Raw genomic sequence first — 18,482 nt, 5'->3', positions numbered from 1 at the left:
TGACAGGGAATGACAAGGAATGACAGAGAATTTCAAGGAATAATGACAGGGAATGACAAGGATTGACAAGGATTGACAAGGAATGACAAGGAATGACAAGGAATGACAAGGAATGACAAGGAATGACAAGGAATGACAAGGAATGACAAGGAATGACAAGGAATGACAAGGAATGACAAGGAATGACAGGGAACGACAGGGAACGACAAGGAAAGACAGGGAATGACAGGGAACGACAATATTCGACAAACCGTGGGAAAAAGGGCACTCTCGGTTCCTGCCCCATTAACTATATAATATTCCTCCTGTAACATAAATAATGTCGTGGATTTGTGGTTTCGAAATGTAAAATTAGCGTAATTCAATTCCTTATCTTCACATATTTATATCAAACACAATTCTAATGTTATCCAATAAGTTTGTAGTGAGCAGCGTGATATGACAGAATAATAATGGCACAACACAGTCACACGGGCTCAGAAGAAGATGTGGGGGACCTCTTTAGTGATTGTTTCTGGGAGATGAAAGGGTTTAAACAGGTACATACTACATATCTATTGTTGTATATTTAGCTTATTTTTGTCCCTGATCCACAGCTGTGTGAGCAGGAATTGGTTAGCTAGAGGCAATCTATGGTAAACTGCTGTCAAGTGCTACTGCCTACTGCAATACTAATAGAATGCTTTATTGAAATTAATTTCAAACTAAGTACATATTGATAGCTACCAAGCATGTAAGTATACAAAATGATTATGCTAGTGTAATTTGGACACAATAGCTATGTGTAAAACTGATTACAGAGGGGGGGGGGGGGGGGTTAAAAATTGTCCAAAAAGTGATTACGTAATATGTGAACGACCCCTAACTTGCACACATCTTAGGTTGTAAAAAGGATTGATGACGGCGCTACTCTGACCGACAATCTCACTCAACTAATACATGAGCGTGCAGAACTGGAACTGAAATATGCCAAAGGTCTCAAGACATGGAGCAGAAAGTGGGAAGATGCTGTCAATAAGGGACCTGAATACGGTTCATTAGAACTAACAATGAAAAACCTGACTGTTGAAGCAAACGAAACTGCAGATATTCATTTGGATGTGCGTCAGAAGCTGACTGGGAGCTCTCTTGAATCAATAAAACACTGGAAAAACTCAAATTATCAGAAAACTTTTGTGAAGTGGAAACAGACAGCTGCGGCTCAAGAAGGGTTTGATAAAGTGCAGCGACCTTGGGCTAAGAGGTTTTTGAAAGTGAGTTTGATCGACCTGAAATAGATGTTTTCTCCTCTTTAAATTGTGTTGTCTCTGTTACTTTTATATAGCAGCTAGAATTTACGAATACCACCTCAGGCTATGGGGGTTTAGATTAACCTAATATTTCATTTTCTTACCAGTTTTATGTTACACTATATGTCTTATTTTATTTATTATATAACTTTTTTTATCTAATTTCTGTTGCTGATTAGTTAAAGTGTCCGAATGATCAGGTAGAAAAAGCAAAGAAAGCATACCACTTAGCAGCTAGAATGTTAGAACAAACAAAAGGTCAGCTTGATATTTATACGCGGGACGCCATGACCACATCAGATGCCCTTAAAAAGATGAAAGATAAGCTTAGCAAAGCAGAAACAGAAAGTGACAAAACAAGGGATAAGTACCGGGACAGGTTAGTTTCGTAGAGGTTGAGCAGTGAGCAGGTTTAATTAGTTTAATTAGTTTCGTAGAGGTTGAGCAGTGAGCACCGACCAGGTTTAATTCCGAATATTATTGGAAAACAACTTATATTCTTGTGATGAGCACAGTTCAGTTGTGTCGACCTATATAATGACTTTCTCTCACTGCAGTTCAACTTAGTTAGGAGTTTACCTGAACTTGACGCAATCAGTAATATTTGGACGACTTATCTGAAATCAGCAGCAAGAGCATCAAGAAAAAGTCTAATCATGATTAAATACACATACACAGTACACGCTGGCTTGTTTTTGTGTGAAACTCCTCACAATTTAATGTTACATTGCGATAGTGTCATAAATACCTACACATATGTTTTTATGTGCATATTTTCTCTGACGATGAACATGTTTTAAAAAGGATTATACGCTAATGTCATGAAAAAGGTTTTTTTCTAACATGCAACTCATACAAAATAGATTTAAGTACAAGACACATTTTTCAGACTAAACGAGTTGGACATGGCAAACCAGCAATACATCAACGAAATGACAGTGGAATTTGAGAAATGTCAGGCAATGGAGAAGATAAGAATAGAGTTCTTTGTTGAAACGATAACGGACTATCTGAATTATATCGACGTTTCTAAAGACGCCAGGTAATGTTATTTAAACATTTAGAATCTTTCAACTTCAATTCAAATTTGAATTATTAAGCATGCAAACATAACTTCATAAAACATATATATAACATGCGTAATTTAATTGATTCTATCTATTTTTAGAAAACCGAGCTCATGTATATTGTATAAGAATATGCATATTGCATATTAAACATTTACTAAATATGAATCTAAATGAATTCTCCTTCGCTTTGGCCGGCATTTAATAAAATAATAACTGGACGATAAGTACAAGGAGCGTACAAATTTAAACATTCTTACTTTACGCGAACAGCAGGACACTAATCTTACACACTTACACGTGACGTAATTCAACGTCCACCTGTCTTTGAAGTACAGTAATTAATATAATGTTATCTCACATATGGTTCATATTAACCAAACATGTTAGATTGTAGAACTAATTTATGTTACATGGAGTGTGTGTACTGTGTTTACTGTGTACAAACAGCATGTACTATATATACATATATTGATTATAATACATATGTACATTAAACTGTGTGTATAATTTATATTGTATATAATGTGTATTGTAATTTATTGTAGTTTCGTATATAAAGGTGTGGTTCCATCTGTAATTAATACCAGGCACATGATGATAGGGTTTAGGCTACTTTACTGCTCATGCTGGTTGAGGAACCAATGTGGGCCAGAGGGTGACCAATGTGGGCCAAAGGGTGACCAATGTGGGCCAGAGGGTGACCAATGTGGGCCAGAGGGTGACCAATGTGGGCCAGAGGGTGACCAATGTGGGCCAGAGGGTGACCAATGTGGGCCAGAGGGTGACCAATGTGGGCCAGAGGGTGACCAATGTGGGCCAGAGGGTCACCAATGTGGGCCAGAGGGTGACCAATGTGGGCAAGAGGGTCACCAATGTGGGCAAGAGGGTCACCAATGTGGGCCAGAGGCTGACCAATGTGGGCCAGAGGGTGACCAATGTGGGCCAGAGGGTGACCAATGTGGGCCAGAGGCTGACCAATGTGGGCCAGAGGGTCACCAATGTGGGCCAGAGGGTGACCAATGTGGGCCAGAGGGTCACCAATGTGGGCCAGAGGGTGACCAATGTGGGCCAGAGGCTGACCAATGTGGGCCAGAGGGTGACCAATGTGGGCCAGAGGGTCACCAATGTGGGCCAGAGGGTCACCAATGTGGGCCAGAGGCTGACCAATGTGGGCCAGAGGGTCACCAATGTGGGCCAGAGGGTGACCAATGTGGGCCAGAGGGTGACCAATGTGGGCCAGAGGCTGACCAATGTGGGCCAGAGGCTGACCAATGTGGGCCAGAGGGTCACCAATGTGGGCCAGAGGGTCACCAATGTGGGCCAGAGGGTCACCAATGTGGGCCAGAGGGTCACCAATGTGGGCCAGAGGGTCACCAATGTGGGCCAGAGGGTGACCTAAATTGTGGGACTAAATATACCTCAAATCAGTTACCAAGTTCATCTTTATAATATATTATCTATTATCTGTTGCTGTGTAAGGACTAATGTACCACCGACCTAATGATATTGATACGAAAAAGGCCAAAGTTTGTTCAATCATTCAATTTAAAACTAGTATATAAGAGATTAACTTGAGTTTCAGACTTTCATTAGATTTTCTCGTTCTTAAAAATAACACGGTAACTAAAAAAAGTTTCTTCTTTTCCCGTGTTGCTGATTTGATCCCAAAATATTCGAATCCTGTTACATTCCTTTTTATACCCCACCCATGAGCTGTACTTTAATTAACTTACACATCACCTACTTTAATTAACTTACATATCACTCACATATCTTAAGAGGACAGGAAGACTCACCAGCATACACCTCTATGTTATTTGCTATAAATTCTGATATTTTTATGGAAGGGAGACGGGGTAGACCATGTTTAAACTTATTAGATGTTATTAGAAAAGACTTGACTAGTAGAAATCTTGATATTAGACTTAAGAATTTGACTGATTTCGAAGACCTTAGATTTTTAGCTTTAGATAGGGAGGAGTGGAAGAAGTTAGAAGATGGTTGATGTTTTTTGTTTTCTTTTTTATGCGTTTTGATATCTATAAGGTGCCTAGGATGCTCTTTTAAAGAGATATTTCGTACTTTGAAAGATTTACTACTACTACATATCACCTACTTTAATTAACTAGAACATATTTATCAGTTTAATTAACTAAACACATAGCTTACTCCAATAACCTTAACTTGGTCCGGTCTGATAGTCTAACAAGAGAGTATACACATTTAATTACATAACAGGCTAACTGCATGATTATAGAATAATAGAATACATCCTGTAGGAAATGCTCTTTTGTGTGACCAGTGTACTTGTGAACGTGTATTATATAATACAATATATACATTGGTAGATTAAAATGTGGACATTGTTAGAATTATAAGTTGGTGTTGTCCAAGTTGGTACTCAAGGTCAGTATTAGCGGTGGTAGTTGGGGTAAAGTGTGATATACAGATTACGACACAAGGAATTCAATATGAATCGTACATGTTGTCCAAAAACGAAATCTGATAACGATTAGTGATACGAAATTAACGTTATTCGTAGCTTTTGATTGGAAAATCAACCGGTTTAATAGAAGCAACATTTTAACTGTACACTCTGCAGAGTGTAAACCACCTATTGAGAAACTTTTGATTCGAGTCTATTTCCAGATGGTCCCATAAATAAGTTAGTAACGATTACAGTTCTCGTTTACTGTAGTTACTGATTCATTGTACTTCTTTTAGCCGGTATCCGATAATTCAATGCTAATTTCATTAGACAATGTAGCAGTTATTACATGAAGTTTTTTTGTTTCTAACTATAAGAATTATTACTGCGTTTCGTCATTATTCGTGTGCTTTCGTGTGCTTTCACCGCACGGGGGGTAGTACATGATTCGTGTGCTTGACAATGAAATGTCGTTTCACCGTACTACAGTACATGATAGTGTATATTTCACCATTTCAATAGCACATTTTGAGAAGCTACTATCAGTCATTACTTCATTAAGCTTGTTCACTAATTTCACACATCGTACTACCACTCTACCACAATGTAGTTTTAAAACATAATACCTACTTAGTAATAAGTGATGACTGAATAGTTTTAGTGAACACTGATCTCATAATGTCTGGATACCATCTTCATACCTTTCCCTCGTTATCTAATACCCACACGTGACGTTATATAGGGGATGTCAAGCTTATTGGCGGTAAAACATCATGTTTTTTTTTCTTTGAAGTTAAGTTTTACTAAAAACACAGTTCTTAACAGCTACATCCACTTTAGGAAGGCTGCTGTGTGCCGCCTTACCAGCAGCAGCAACAATATCTACATTTAATGGTGTGATTACCTTAGCAGCTGCAAATAGTAACACTCTTTATTTGTTATATAGTAGTGTTGCAAATAGTAACATTCTTTTCTACGATCAGCAAATTTAGAATTTAGTGCTCTGTTGACTGTTCAAGACAAATACTATCAATAAATGAGAACTGTATGATAATGAGTGATGTTGGATAATGAGTACTGTGTGATCTCTACTTATATCACAATCACGGAGTTGGCTATTTAATTAGACTGATTGGGTTGAACAGCGTGCACAACAACTCACAATGTGTACTGTGTGTACAATGTGTACTGTGTGTACTGTGTGTACAGTGTGTACAATGTGTACATGTGTACTGTGTGTACTGTGTGTACTCTATGTACTGTGTGTACAATGTGTAGTGTGTGTACTGTGTGTACTGTCTAGTCTGTGTAGTGTGTAGTCTGGTATAGTACAGTTAGTGAAGCCTCTCCAGTGTAACCGTGTAGGTGTGGTGTCGTGTTAATTTAGATAAGGTTTGGCTTCTTTCAGTGTTATATATTGGTGTATATATTAGTGTATATTAGTGTATATATTAGTGTATATATTAGTGTATATATTAGTGTATATATTAGTGTATAGTGTGTATATTAGTGTATATCAGTGTATATATTAGTGTATATATTAGTGTATATATTAGTGTATATATTAGTGTATATATTAGTGTATAGTGTGTATATCAGTGTATAGACTCTTTGTTTTGTAAGATGTATTGCTGTTGAGAGCAGTTTTACTGGCAGCAAATCGTGAGATTACGATTAGAGTGGACACATACACTGCTGTTACTCATGTACTGGTTACTGGTTACTGGTTTCTAGTTACTTGTTACTGGTTTCTTTCTACTGGTCGCTGGTTACTGGTTTCTAGCTACTGGTTACTGGTTACTGGTTTCTAGCTACTGGTTTCTGGTTACTGGTTTCTAGCTACTGGTTTCTTGTTACTGGTTACTGGTTACTGGTTTCTAGTTACTTGTTACTGGTTTCTTTCTACTGGTCGCTGGTTACTGGTTTCTAGCTACTGGTTACTGGTTACTGGTTTCTAGCTACTGGTTTCTGGTTACTGGTTACTGGTTACTGGTTACTGGTTGCTGGTTTCTAGCTTTCTAGCTACTGGTCGCTGGTAACGACAACTTAAAAGAATTAAAGATTTACAAATGACAATATAAGGATAATGTAACACAATGGCTCTGTAGTCTTTACACACATACACTAGACCTTGTTTACATTAGACTTTATTTTATTAAATTACTGGGAGAAGTGTACACTGAGAACGTTACAATCTCCACCTATAACAAAGTAATAACCTTATTTAAACAATAACAAGTCGTCTATAAATACAAATAAGTTATTTATGTGACACAATATTACATGATAACATCATGTAATATATAGTTAAGTAACTGACAAGGTAATTACAGTAGGGCTTCACTTTAATAGTTAGTGTGTAATACAGTACAGATCATATCATCGTTAATTTACACTCCTTTTTAAGAATCCTTGAGTGTGCTGTTTTACACAAGTTTACGGTGTAGTGATGAGTTTACCTGTGAGGGGGTTTATTTAAAATTTGTTTTTACTGTTAGACTTAGAGTGACAGTTGATGGTAATTTTATGCGTCCTTGTGGTAAGAAAATGTAATTTGTGGCTTCGATCTCACCAATAAGTTAGCCTACTTAAAATTATTAATAATTAACATTTAAAACGATGAAAATGTAAGGAAGTAAAAAACTCCCCAAAATAATACACTATTGGTAGTTTCCTTGAACTTGCGATTTTAGGAATGTTTAGAAAACCTTGTCAGGAATGTCTATGTTAAATCTGATCTGCTAGTCACTCTCCCTTCTCTTCTCAACTAGTCACACCTTGTTTATAATAAATACCGTAATACTCATTACGTGTTTTATAAACGAGGATATTTATCTGCCACCAAAGAATGTACATTACAAACAATAAACTTAACCGAGAGTAAATTCCAGCTGTGCTGTTAAAAACTGTTAAAAAATCAGCGAAAAGAACTATTTACCAGTTGCAATATTAGAAGTAGATGATAATACAGTTAAGGAATGTCTGTGAGTGGGGGCTAAAAATAACTTGAAGAAATGATAACATCAAGAATCAAGATCCAGAGAGTTTAAGATAGATTTGTCACAGCAAACAAGCATGTTTTAGCTGCAAGTAAGATACGCAATGAGCATCGTGTAATCTAGACTGTGTTATGTGTGTTAAAATGATGGAATTTGATAATCTTAACAGAGGTTACTGTTATCTAATATCTTTATATGTGACATGTACAATTGTGTGGAACTTAATCAATTTATATTGCAACTGATTGTGTGTTGAAAATTTGGTAACAAGTTAACACTATATAACACATTATAACACATTATAACACATTGTAACACATTATAACACAATATAGCACAATATAATGACGTGTACTTAACGTTAAAGTGCCATTCTCATCACATTATCGGTTACTTGTTGTAATACGCTTCTAAAACAAAGCACTGAAATACCTCCTATAACTTGATATCGCAAGATCATGTTATAATTATAGTGGAATTTAACCTTTACAATAGTCATGTTATATCTCATGTTTACGATACACTTTACACATGTCTTATCACATTCTCTAAAACAATATGACAGATTATTTTATGTTTAGTGAGAGAGATGACTCATGTGGTCTAACAATCAAACTAAATTAGCAAGTTATTTTAATTATTTAAAAAATTATGCTATTGGTATACCCACTTAGTTAGCAATAAAATAAATAAATATATAAAATAAAAACTTAAATCACAGATCGTGTAAAAATTAAAATACATGTCTTAATCACGATTCTTCATTTAATCTATTCTACAATTAAATTTGTTTGAAAATCTCTAAATATCAAAATGAGAAATATCTTAAAATTTCCAAGCATTGTCATTAATCAAAAGTTTTCTCAAATCATTGTCAATGTCATGCCAAAAAAAAACACATTTTCTCAGAATAGCGTAAATGCCAGTAATCTCACACAATATAATCGTTCTAGAAAACGATTATTGTGTTGTAACAACAGTACACTTCCACCAGAATGTTAACACATTTTGTGTCTGTGTTTACTGTGTAAACTGATATATAGTAGAATTGTTATATGTAATACTATAGCTGTCTGCAGTATGAAAAGTAAACTTGTATGCCTACCAGTACTAATACTTACAACTTATATAATACTGTCTAAAGTATTAAACTAACTTTACTAGCGAAGTAGTGTTAATAGTTACAACTTGGTAAGAATTAATACCTAAAACCTGATAAGTATTAATACTTACAACTTGGTAAGAATTAATACTTACAACTTGGTAAGTATTAATACTAACAACTTGGTAAAGTAAGAATCCATTTGTTAAATTACACCTGGTTGTGTACTGTGTGGCCAGGCTCATAAAGCAGGTGTGTTTTAAAGAACAATAGTGAAGTCACACAGGGCCCGTTTACCCAGTAAATCTTATAATATGGGTGGTATAGTATAGGTCTATATAATATTCTATATAATATAGTTGGTTACACATTACACAATGTGGATTCATTCCTGAAGAGGTGAATCATACATAACTGAGCTAGGTACTTCAAATCTCACATTTAAATACTCCTCAAATTACACTGTTATTGAGTGTGTTGTTACTAAGTAGTGTTGAAAGCATGAGTTCATTTCCTTTGTAAAATAGCGCTTTGTTAAGATAGGATTATTAAACCTGTACACACAACTAGGGTAGTAGCTGTACTCGTTGCAGGGTGTTAGTTAGCAGGGTGTTAGTTAGCAGGGTGTTAGTTAGCAGGGTGTTAGTTAGCAGGGTGTTAGTTAGCAGGGTGTTAGCGTGGGTGTTAGCAGGGTGTTAGTTAGCAGGGTGTTAGTTAGCAGGGTGTTAGCGTGGGTGTTAGCAGGGTGTTAGTTAGCAGGGTGTTAGTTGCAGGGTGTTAGCGTGGGTGTTAGCAGGGTGTTAGCAGGGTGTTAGTTAGCAGGGTGTTAGCACTGTGTTAGCAGGGTGTTAGCGTGGGTGTTAGCAGTGTGTTAGCAGGGTGTTCCTAAGGTTATTTGTAGTATATGTTGTGTGGGTTATCACGGTTTTTAACATTCTGAACTTTAGGGTGTGAAATATTCTACCTCTGCCAGTGTGTTATTTGAGTTTTAAAATTCTTAATGTGGCGAATAAGATTAAGGTCACACCAATAACATATTAATAATAAAAATGTAAAAATTTGAATTTACCATACTATAGGAGGTATTGGAAATAGCAAAAATGATGCCTGATTTGTTCATGTGCTGTCTGTATACACTGTACTCAGTACAATTAGATACTGAAGTAACATATTTGTTTTGAAAACCCTGTTATAGCACTTGGCTTACATAAAAGTATTTATATAGCCAAACAAGGATACATTTACTAGATATTAACGGTCTCCTGTTATAAATATTGGACGGTTCTCTTGTAAATTGATTTAAATGGAATATAAATTTGTGTAGGGAAAGGATGGTTCGTTTGGTGCTGTGGAATTCTAGGAAGATATTATTTTATGTAGGCTAATATCCGAATAAATTAGAATCATTGGAATTATATTTAGAATGAGAATCAAATGAAATTAATGCTAATCTTAAACGTGACCATCGTTGAGTTTTTTCAATAGGACTTTAATTGTCACATGTTGAAAAATATCCGCCACACATTTTCATTCTTCGTTAAAGCACTTTTTCAACATTTTTTTGCAGGTTGACGAATTCCTTCCAAAACATACAATATGGACTCACTGAGATGACTATTGAAGAGGATTTAAAGAAATATGCGGATCAAAAAGGAACAGGGATGGCGATGGGTTGGCCCAAATTTGTGGTATGTGTATTCTGGCATGGGCAGGAGCAAATAAAATATGTTCAGTATTTGATTTAGAGTTGTGTCATGACCTAATGAAAACGTGCAATTTACAATTACCGTAGATCTTATTTCCGTATTCAGTCAAATTCCAACTATTCCACAATAAAATTGCTAATTTAATAGATGATTTGATGCCATTATTACATCATGAATGTGGAAGTGAACGGGGACACACCCAGCGCCTTAATAACCCTATTAGTGCCGAACTAATTACAACTTTACGTGACGCGCGAAAACGTTTTTGTGATTTAAGTTGTCACATTATGCAAAGATCACGCGCATAATCGAATTAAAGCGCGCGCATAAATTGAGCTGCATAAAATTTCTAAAATTCAATTGGACAATAAATCCTAAATTCTAACTTTCTAACATCTAAGCTGAGGTCTGTAGCCTTACGACTGCATTAATATCATTTCAGGAATACGATGAAGTTGGCAGCACATTACCAATCGGAAGTCTCCAAATGAAGGACAGCAACAGCAACAATGGTTACGAAGATAACAGGTGCGTTATTCCTTTTAATTCAATCTTTCGCTACCTCTTCTTGAACCGTTACCATTAACAAAGTTTACGAAAGATCTTCTGGTTGTTGTTATGCAGAGGTTTCTCAAATCTCACCTCAGTTATAATGAGATAAGGTTACCCCGAGGGTCTACGTCGAAATGGTTTCCATTTCACCCGCACACTCCGCCATTGTTGTGAGTTCCCCTGATCCTCCCCATCAGCATGTTCAACTCAATCTTCCTTCCTGTCAGCTCATTTCTTGTATGCTCGACAGTCTTGCCCAACAAAGGACAGCCCTACATTGCATCGTTCCCTTCAGCCCATCTCTTACATGAATTATAAGACTTCTCTCTTTGCCCAACTCCTCATTAAACCCTTCATATTCTAACCTTCATATAATAACCTTCATATTATAACCTTCATATAATAACCTTCATATTATAACCTAACAATTTTTATAGCATCTTTAGACAACCCCCTATTAGCCCTAGACTCATGCATCAAGTGTACAAAGGATTAACTTGAACAGTGTTGGTGTACTAAGATATTAGCACTAAGATATAAGACAGCTAATGACAAAACAAATCTCTTACACTACACTAAAGCTTTGTTTAACTAAAACCCGATATCCGACCTCATGTTTGTGTAATATTCCATCACGTACAAGAATCCGTTGTAACATTACGCCATGCTAAATACCTATGTAATATTACGCCTTGTAAATGTTACAGGTTGAAAGCTCTTAGATTTCAAAATTGAATTATCTAATCCGTTACTTTTCCCTCAGATCCAATAAAGCTGGCAGTGCCATTGGAGCTCCCATTGGAAATCCCTTCAACGGTTTTGATGATGTTGACTCGGAGTGGGGTGATCAGAATGCATATGTTGCTATTCCCGCGCCTGCAGCCGAGGTAAGATGATATGTGTGGTCTGGAATTATGGGGCGTGTTTACATGCATATTGCATAGTTGTGTGTGTACATTTACATGTGCGTGTGTGTACTTTGATCTATCTATATTCGGTTTTTGTTGGTCATTCATTTCTCATTAATTTGGGCGTCAAAAAAGCTTTGTTCAGAACTAATTTAAAATTATGTAATTGTATAATATAATTAACTCCATTAAAACACGTACATATTGCTAGGTTCGTGTAATGGCCATGTTTGATTACTCGGGAGCAGAGGCAGACGAACTTTCCTTCAAGGAGGGAGATGTTCTTATACAGGTACAATAATTATACATCAAATATTCGCCCCAAAACAGTCAGTTTCGATAACAGCATTAAGTTCTGTGCTGTTTTGATGAATTGGTTATTTTTCAAGAGTGGAAGGAATTTTTGGCAAATTTTCTCACCATTTCTTAAGCGACTTATGTTAATTGTACTAATTAAGCTAATTATTATGCTAATTATTATGCTAATTAAGCTGATTATTATGCTAATTATTATGCTAATTATTATGCTAATTATTATGCTAATTATTATGCTAATTATTATGCTAATTAAGCTGATTATCCCCCAGTTGGACGAAGAAGACGAGAACGGATGGTGTCGAGGTTTATTAAACGGAGTTGAGGGCCTCTACCCTGGGAGTTACGTACAACTAATGAAGTAGCACCACTAACAAGTGCCTGATCTAGTGATATATCTCCATTATGTTTCTCACCACTGAAGTGGAATGTTCCAGATTACCCTGGACTCATGGATTGTTCTGGAACAAAGAGATTGTTCTATCATAGTACAGATGGTACAGAATCTTTGGGGAGAGACTTTCAGATACCAAAAAGCTTACATTTCTCTCCCATGTATCCGAAACATAATTTCTTCAGCATACAGCGAGAACTGGGGAATGTCTCCGGATGGAAAGAATTTTTTTTTCGAATTTTATGGAGCTGGTATTTTGGTATTGTTTGACCGCTTTGCATGAGAATCTGATCACTATTTTACTGAAGAATATTTCGACAGTTTTTTGGTTGGTGTGAATTTCGAGAGGATTATTTGATGTACAGTGGAATTTTTATAAAACCTCGGCATCAGTTAAAAGCAGTAGTTTCCATAAAAAAATGTCTCTGTCCCATCAAAGAACGGCTTTGTTAAAAGTTCTTTGAAAATGGGGGAAAAACACAGAAAAATGCCAGTTTTCTGCTTAAAGTCTAGTCATTAATCACGTGGCAAATAACATGGAAGTTAGCCCTCTCTTTGTACGAGCATATTGTGGGATAGCTTGATTTTGTGCCCCCATGGGGTGCTAAAATCACTTTTTTTACTTAGAGCTATACTGATTTGAATTGTAATATACTGTTGAGCTACTTTGTAAGTGATTTGAAATTGATTGGATTTAAATTTATAGTAAGTTACAAGTTAGACAAATTTGCATGGTCTCAAAGCATTTCTGTGTTAATTTTGGAGTTTATCATTTAAGAAGATGAAAATACCAGCGGCCAAGGACAGTCAGGCCTCTATTCAATATGGCTCTCTATTTTACGCGATTTTGAGGCCAAGAATCTAGCATAACATGGCGCCTGAATGGAGTGTTTACGCCCTTCGATAACTTTTCATATTCATTCCAAGTGTGGTACTAATCCCCTTATACACGAAAGTTATACGCGGATGTCAATCGTCAATCGTCTGACTGTACCGGTCACTTCTCACTCACAGTCCGTGTTTTCTACTTTGGATTGATAGTGATATGTCCAATGTTAGATACCTACTATTTTTTGAAGCATCTCGATTTTATAATGTTAATGGTCAGACTTTTCTGGGACCACTGAATATTGAAGTAAGTGTTTCTGTAATACCACTCTGAAACACGCCAGTTTCTGCCATGCTAAAGTAGAATACTTGTTAAATATCATTCACTGAACAGAATTTATACAATTTCATGAAAGTTTACTAACAATAGTTCACAAATAATTGTAGTTTTACTGACTAAAAAAACAAAACCTATATATCACAATACCCGAACAAGTTTGTCTCGGGCTATTTATAATATCACCAGTAAAACTCCGGTATTTGACTCTTTCCTGCTTGCAAAAATATATTTTAATTTTTCTGGATTAACATGCTTCCGGGAAAATGGAGCTTTAAATGAATTTAAACTGATCCGGTGACCGAAGTTTCACTATCTGATCTCTACGTGAGGAAAAGTTATGGAAAATAGTACCAGTATTATTGATAGAAATTACCACAACGCAACCAAGAGTAGTTTTGATCGTGTGCCAGCAAGAACTTAATCAAGAATTAAGTGAGTCTTGTAGTCAAGCCACAAAGCCGTGCCTTCTAAGTTAAACAATGTACATATATCTTATCTTATCTTATCTTATGAGGATTCGTTGCGACGCAACAAGGCCATCGAATGAGTCGACCACCTTTGTTATTTTACTTCGGCATTACCTGCATTACAATGTAAACCAGCACTTTCAAGGAAGAGCTTTACAAGAAGCCGAAGGATCATTCCTAAGGCCAGCGACGGTTAAGGCACTATGCCACACTTTCTTCGCCCGAGGCTTCGCTGTATTGATCAAGCACAGCTCCTCATTTAACCCTCACACCCGATTTCTCGAGCATTCGGCTGAGTGAACCGTGGGGCTACATAGACCACTCGGGATCCTTAGCAGAGCGTCAACGACGCTCACCCCACGACTAGGCAGGCAGTTGGATTCGAACTCGCAACCTCACGATTACAAAGCCGATGATTACAGATTAACCAACTGCGCTACCTGGCTATATTTAAAATATGCTAAATTATGTAGTTTTGTGAGTTGAATGAATGGCATGTTTTGCTAGAAGACCAGGAATTAAAGTAAAAATGAGTAGGGTTGTGATAACACGATTACAAGCTTTGAGATTGAGATCACAGCTAGACCACACCGAGGGAGTTTGTTTAGATGTTGACTTTCGTCATGGCTGGTGCTTTTTCTAATTAAATTACTTCTGAAATTTGTAGATCAAATGAATATAGTCCATTAATTTAAACATGGTCCGTGATTCGTGAAACTAGTGTGTAAAGTTAATTAAAGTTAACTAGTGTGTAAAGTTAATTAAAGTTAACTAGTGTGTAAAGTTAATTAAAATTAACTAGTGTGTAAAGTTAATTTCTATGAACAATATAGTCCCAACTTGATGCAAAATACTGGTATAAATCACTAAGCTTACCTTCGTACTTGTTGGTTGTTTAATGTGTTACTGGGGGGCGCTCAGCCTGTCATTTCGCCGAACATTATATAGCCTGGGGTCCCCTTTAGTAGAGGCTCTTACGGGCATTGTCTGCTCGATACGTTAGGGACCACAGATACACCTTACTAGACGTATTTTTGACCGTAGAATCGATTGAAAGTGGTTTCAAGATGATTGGACTGATTGTTCTGGGGTAAAATCGCAAAAAACCGATTTTTGGGCCAAAAATAGGCCAAAAAACCATGTTTTTTGATATTTTGAGCAAGTTAATTTTGTTGGCATGCCGGCAAAACTTGCATAAAGATAGCTAAAAGACAGCCGCACAAGATTGTATAAAAATAAAACAAATCCCTCTATTTGTTCTGAGGTAAAAATCCAAAAAAGTGGTAAAAATTTTGACTTTTTTGCTTTAAGTTTGAATAATTTTTTGCAGTTGTATTAAATCAACCCAAAAATAGTCACATCGTGTTTGCCTAAATTTTTCCTTTCCGAGAAGTACCCACTTCATATACTTAATCGAAGTTTGAATATTGTCACTCCGCAAGCGTTTTTGCCAAATTTTCGACGCGCACTACGCGCAAAAGCATTTAGTTGTTATCAATTGGCACCCGCGCGTTCATCATAAATTTCAAACAGCTATAACTCAGCGAGATTATGTCCGTTCTAGCTCATATTTTCACACTAAATAGAAAATAATGTGATCTTATTGCTGACAAAATATGGATATAATTACTTTATTTGCCTTAGAGTAATAGACTGTCAAAGTTTAAAACGCGCATTGGTATAGCACGTGACTAATAAGGCCAAATTTATACTTCTTAACATATTATCGATCCTTAGACATCATACTATTGTGTCCAATTAGCGGTTAGGTCTCTAAACTCGTAGCAGAAAACACGTCTTTTTGCCCGTAAGAGCCTCTACTACTTGTGAGTTGGTTGTATGGGAGGAAGTTGGTTCCATGCACATCAGACAGAAAATAAGATGCTTCTCCGAATAAAAATGATCAACAGGATCGGAAAATATATTTTGTCGGGATGTATTTTACCGGGAAGTATTAATATTGTTGAATGGTTTCATGTCATATGAAAACGTTATGACACGATTAATTTCAAATCAGTCGAAATCACTAAGAATTCAGAATTGACAAACAATATTTCTATTAAAGGTCCTCATATATAATACGTCGGCTTTATGTTATTCACTTCGTTATATTCACTCTACATCATTTACAAATTTATATGTGAGGGAACTGCGATTAAAAAAAGTTGCAGTTTACCTCAAGGCTCGATGGTGTCTACTGTATATATAACAACTAGCTGCCAAATTGAATCGTTCCCCATCATTTAATCCAAAAATATACTATGCGCGCCGCTAACCCAACCAAACTATCATTGTGAATGAAAAATGACAAACTTTGTATTCATTTTATGTTAAGCGCGCGCAGTGAAGTTAGCTCATACGGCAAACCGTGACAGACAATGATTGCCACAATTTCGATATCATATTTTAGGATTCACTTTTCATAATGCAGTTCTTATGATCAAGTTGAAAAAAAAAACGTGAACTTGTGATACCTTTGTTGCTTAATAATGCATGACTCCCATTGCAGCCTTTGAGTTAACAGAAGCGACGTACAGTCCGATACCAATGATAGGATGCAACTAAAAACACCGTGACACTTACTGAGCCAACAAATATGTACCCCACAACTGTCAACATTATCCTGTTTATTATTACTTGCAATTAGATATCAATTTTTCGAGGTTACATCACTCCAAATACCAAGACCGCAAGACATTTATGACGGCAGTTACAGCCGGGATTTAAGCGTCTCGTTATATGAATTTTATCAATAAGAGGAAACCGATGTCACTTACTACAATAAGTGCGGTTTTAAGAGTACCTTGTGCAAATGTTAATCCAGACACTGGTAAATTCGGAGTCCAATGAAGGTGAATCTGGTCCTGTTAGAACGAATAACTGGTAGATCGTTCTGCCTCGTTTAAGTTAACTACTTCAAGCAAAAGTTCCCGGATTTGTTGAGAAATGTGTGCATAAGGAAAGAATTGAATTTTAAAATCTATCTGTTAACCACGTTTACGTAATTCCAACGAAATATACTAATTATATCAAGCTTAGAAAAGTACAGACCATGTTACCTCTAAATCTACTTGATTCAATTGAATGTATGTACGTATTTTCTATTATTTCATTAAAAAAATAATGTTACCTCTAAAATAGTTGAATTTTGGTGTTGGAATTTTTTGAGCATCTGTGCGAGGTGACAGGCAGTTTGTTACTTTCGATATTTCTTGAGTTCAATCAACCTTAATAGCTTCCGAGTAAACTAAGCTTTATCATTTACACAAACACTTCTCCCTGATTGGGAGAAAAATATCACGTGATCAATTTGAAGCTTCCTGATTAGACGTTAAAAATAATCTGAACACTGATTGGCTGAACAAGCTGCACCGTGTTGTGTCACGTGTCGGTTAATTGAAAAGGAAACTCTTACTTTGCCTCCCGTACGTATTATTCGACACATATTTATGTAGCTAACTTTCTACGGCGGCAAAGTTACCCAAATGTCCTGGTCCAGCTCGATGAGGAGTAATTACTCGGGCAGTTCTCATGGTGAGGTCACAGAACCATTGATGACGTCACGAACACACTTAATGACGTCACGGTAGAATAACCGTGCAGAAAATTCGGTCATCAATTAGGGATAGCAATTATATTGATGCACATCCGTTTTGTGGAGGGCACTGCCGTGTGATTGGTCAATTTGCTCACACGTGACCTGTGGGAGACTGCTGATTGGTTTTTAGCTGGAATACTCGAAAGTGATTGGTTGATCGCGATTGCTGAAGGACCGGTGCCAACATCTTCAGTAATAATTTTACCATTGTAGCCAGATTGTGAATAACTTGTAAATATATAGCGGTAAAAATAGTGGTAAATAAATGAGTGCTGAGTAACATGATTCTGTATACAATAATCCCAAATATTTTACATTCCTCACATTTATAAAGAACAGCAGAGTTTTCTTTCTTTAAAACAGAAAATGGTTTATTCGTGGCCTGAAATTGTCATTTCATTAATAAGCCTGCAGTCCCGATTTAGTACGACGATATTGCTTGACTAGCTTGCTGGTCACTTTAGCGTACTGCATTTTAAGTCATCG

At 36.4% G+C, this 18,482-nt stretch overlaps 1 protein-coding gene across 1 annotated transcript; it reads left to right on the top strand.

Annotated features, from left to right (window-relative positions):
- The first annotated feature begins 412 nt into the window (after positions 1 to 412).
- LOC134814001 (protein kinase C and casein kinase substrate in neurons protein 2-like) lies at positions 413 to 14,032 on the top strand. Its single transcript, XM_063821958.1, has 9 exons — positions 413 to 539; positions 882 to 1,253; positions 1,490 to 1,668; positions 2,179 to 2,331; positions 10,456 to 10,576; positions 11,037 to 11,122; positions 11,910 to 12,033; positions 12,266 to 12,346; positions 12,642 to 14,032. Exons 1-9 carry the CDS (start codon positions 453 to 455, stop codon positions 12,732 to 12,734), a joined length of 1,296 nt encoding a protein of 431 aa, XP_063678028.1. The 5' UTR covers positions 413 to 452; the 3' UTR covers positions 12,735 to 14,032.
- Positions 14,033 to 18,482: the final 4,450 nt, after the last annotated feature.

This window comes from Bolinopsis microptera, chromosome 4, assembly GCF_026151205.1.
Source record: "Bolinopsis microptera isolate Bmic1 chromosome 4, MBARI_Bmic_1.0, whole genome shotgun sequence".
Lineage (NCBI taxonomy): Eukaryota > Metazoa > Ctenophora > Tentaculata > Lobata > Bolinopsidae > Bolinopsis > Bolinopsis microptera.
Note: the sequence above shows the minus strand (reverse complement) of the source record. Positions and strands in the feature narration are given on the sequence as shown.

Excerpts from the sequence above, each read along its gene's own strand:
- LOC134814001 (XM_063821958.1), top strand. The coding sequence starts at position 453 with ATGGCACAACACAGTCACACGGGCTCAGAAGAAGATGTGGGGGACCTC. Across the intron at positions 540-881 it reads AGATGAAAGGGTTTAAACAG|GTTGTAAAAAGGATTGATGA; the intron begins GTACATACTACA and ends CACACATCTTAG. Across the intron at positions 11,123-11,909 it reads AATGGTTACGAAGATAACAG|ATCCAATAAAGCTGGCAGTG; the intron begins GTGCGTTATTCC and ends CTTTTCCCTCAG.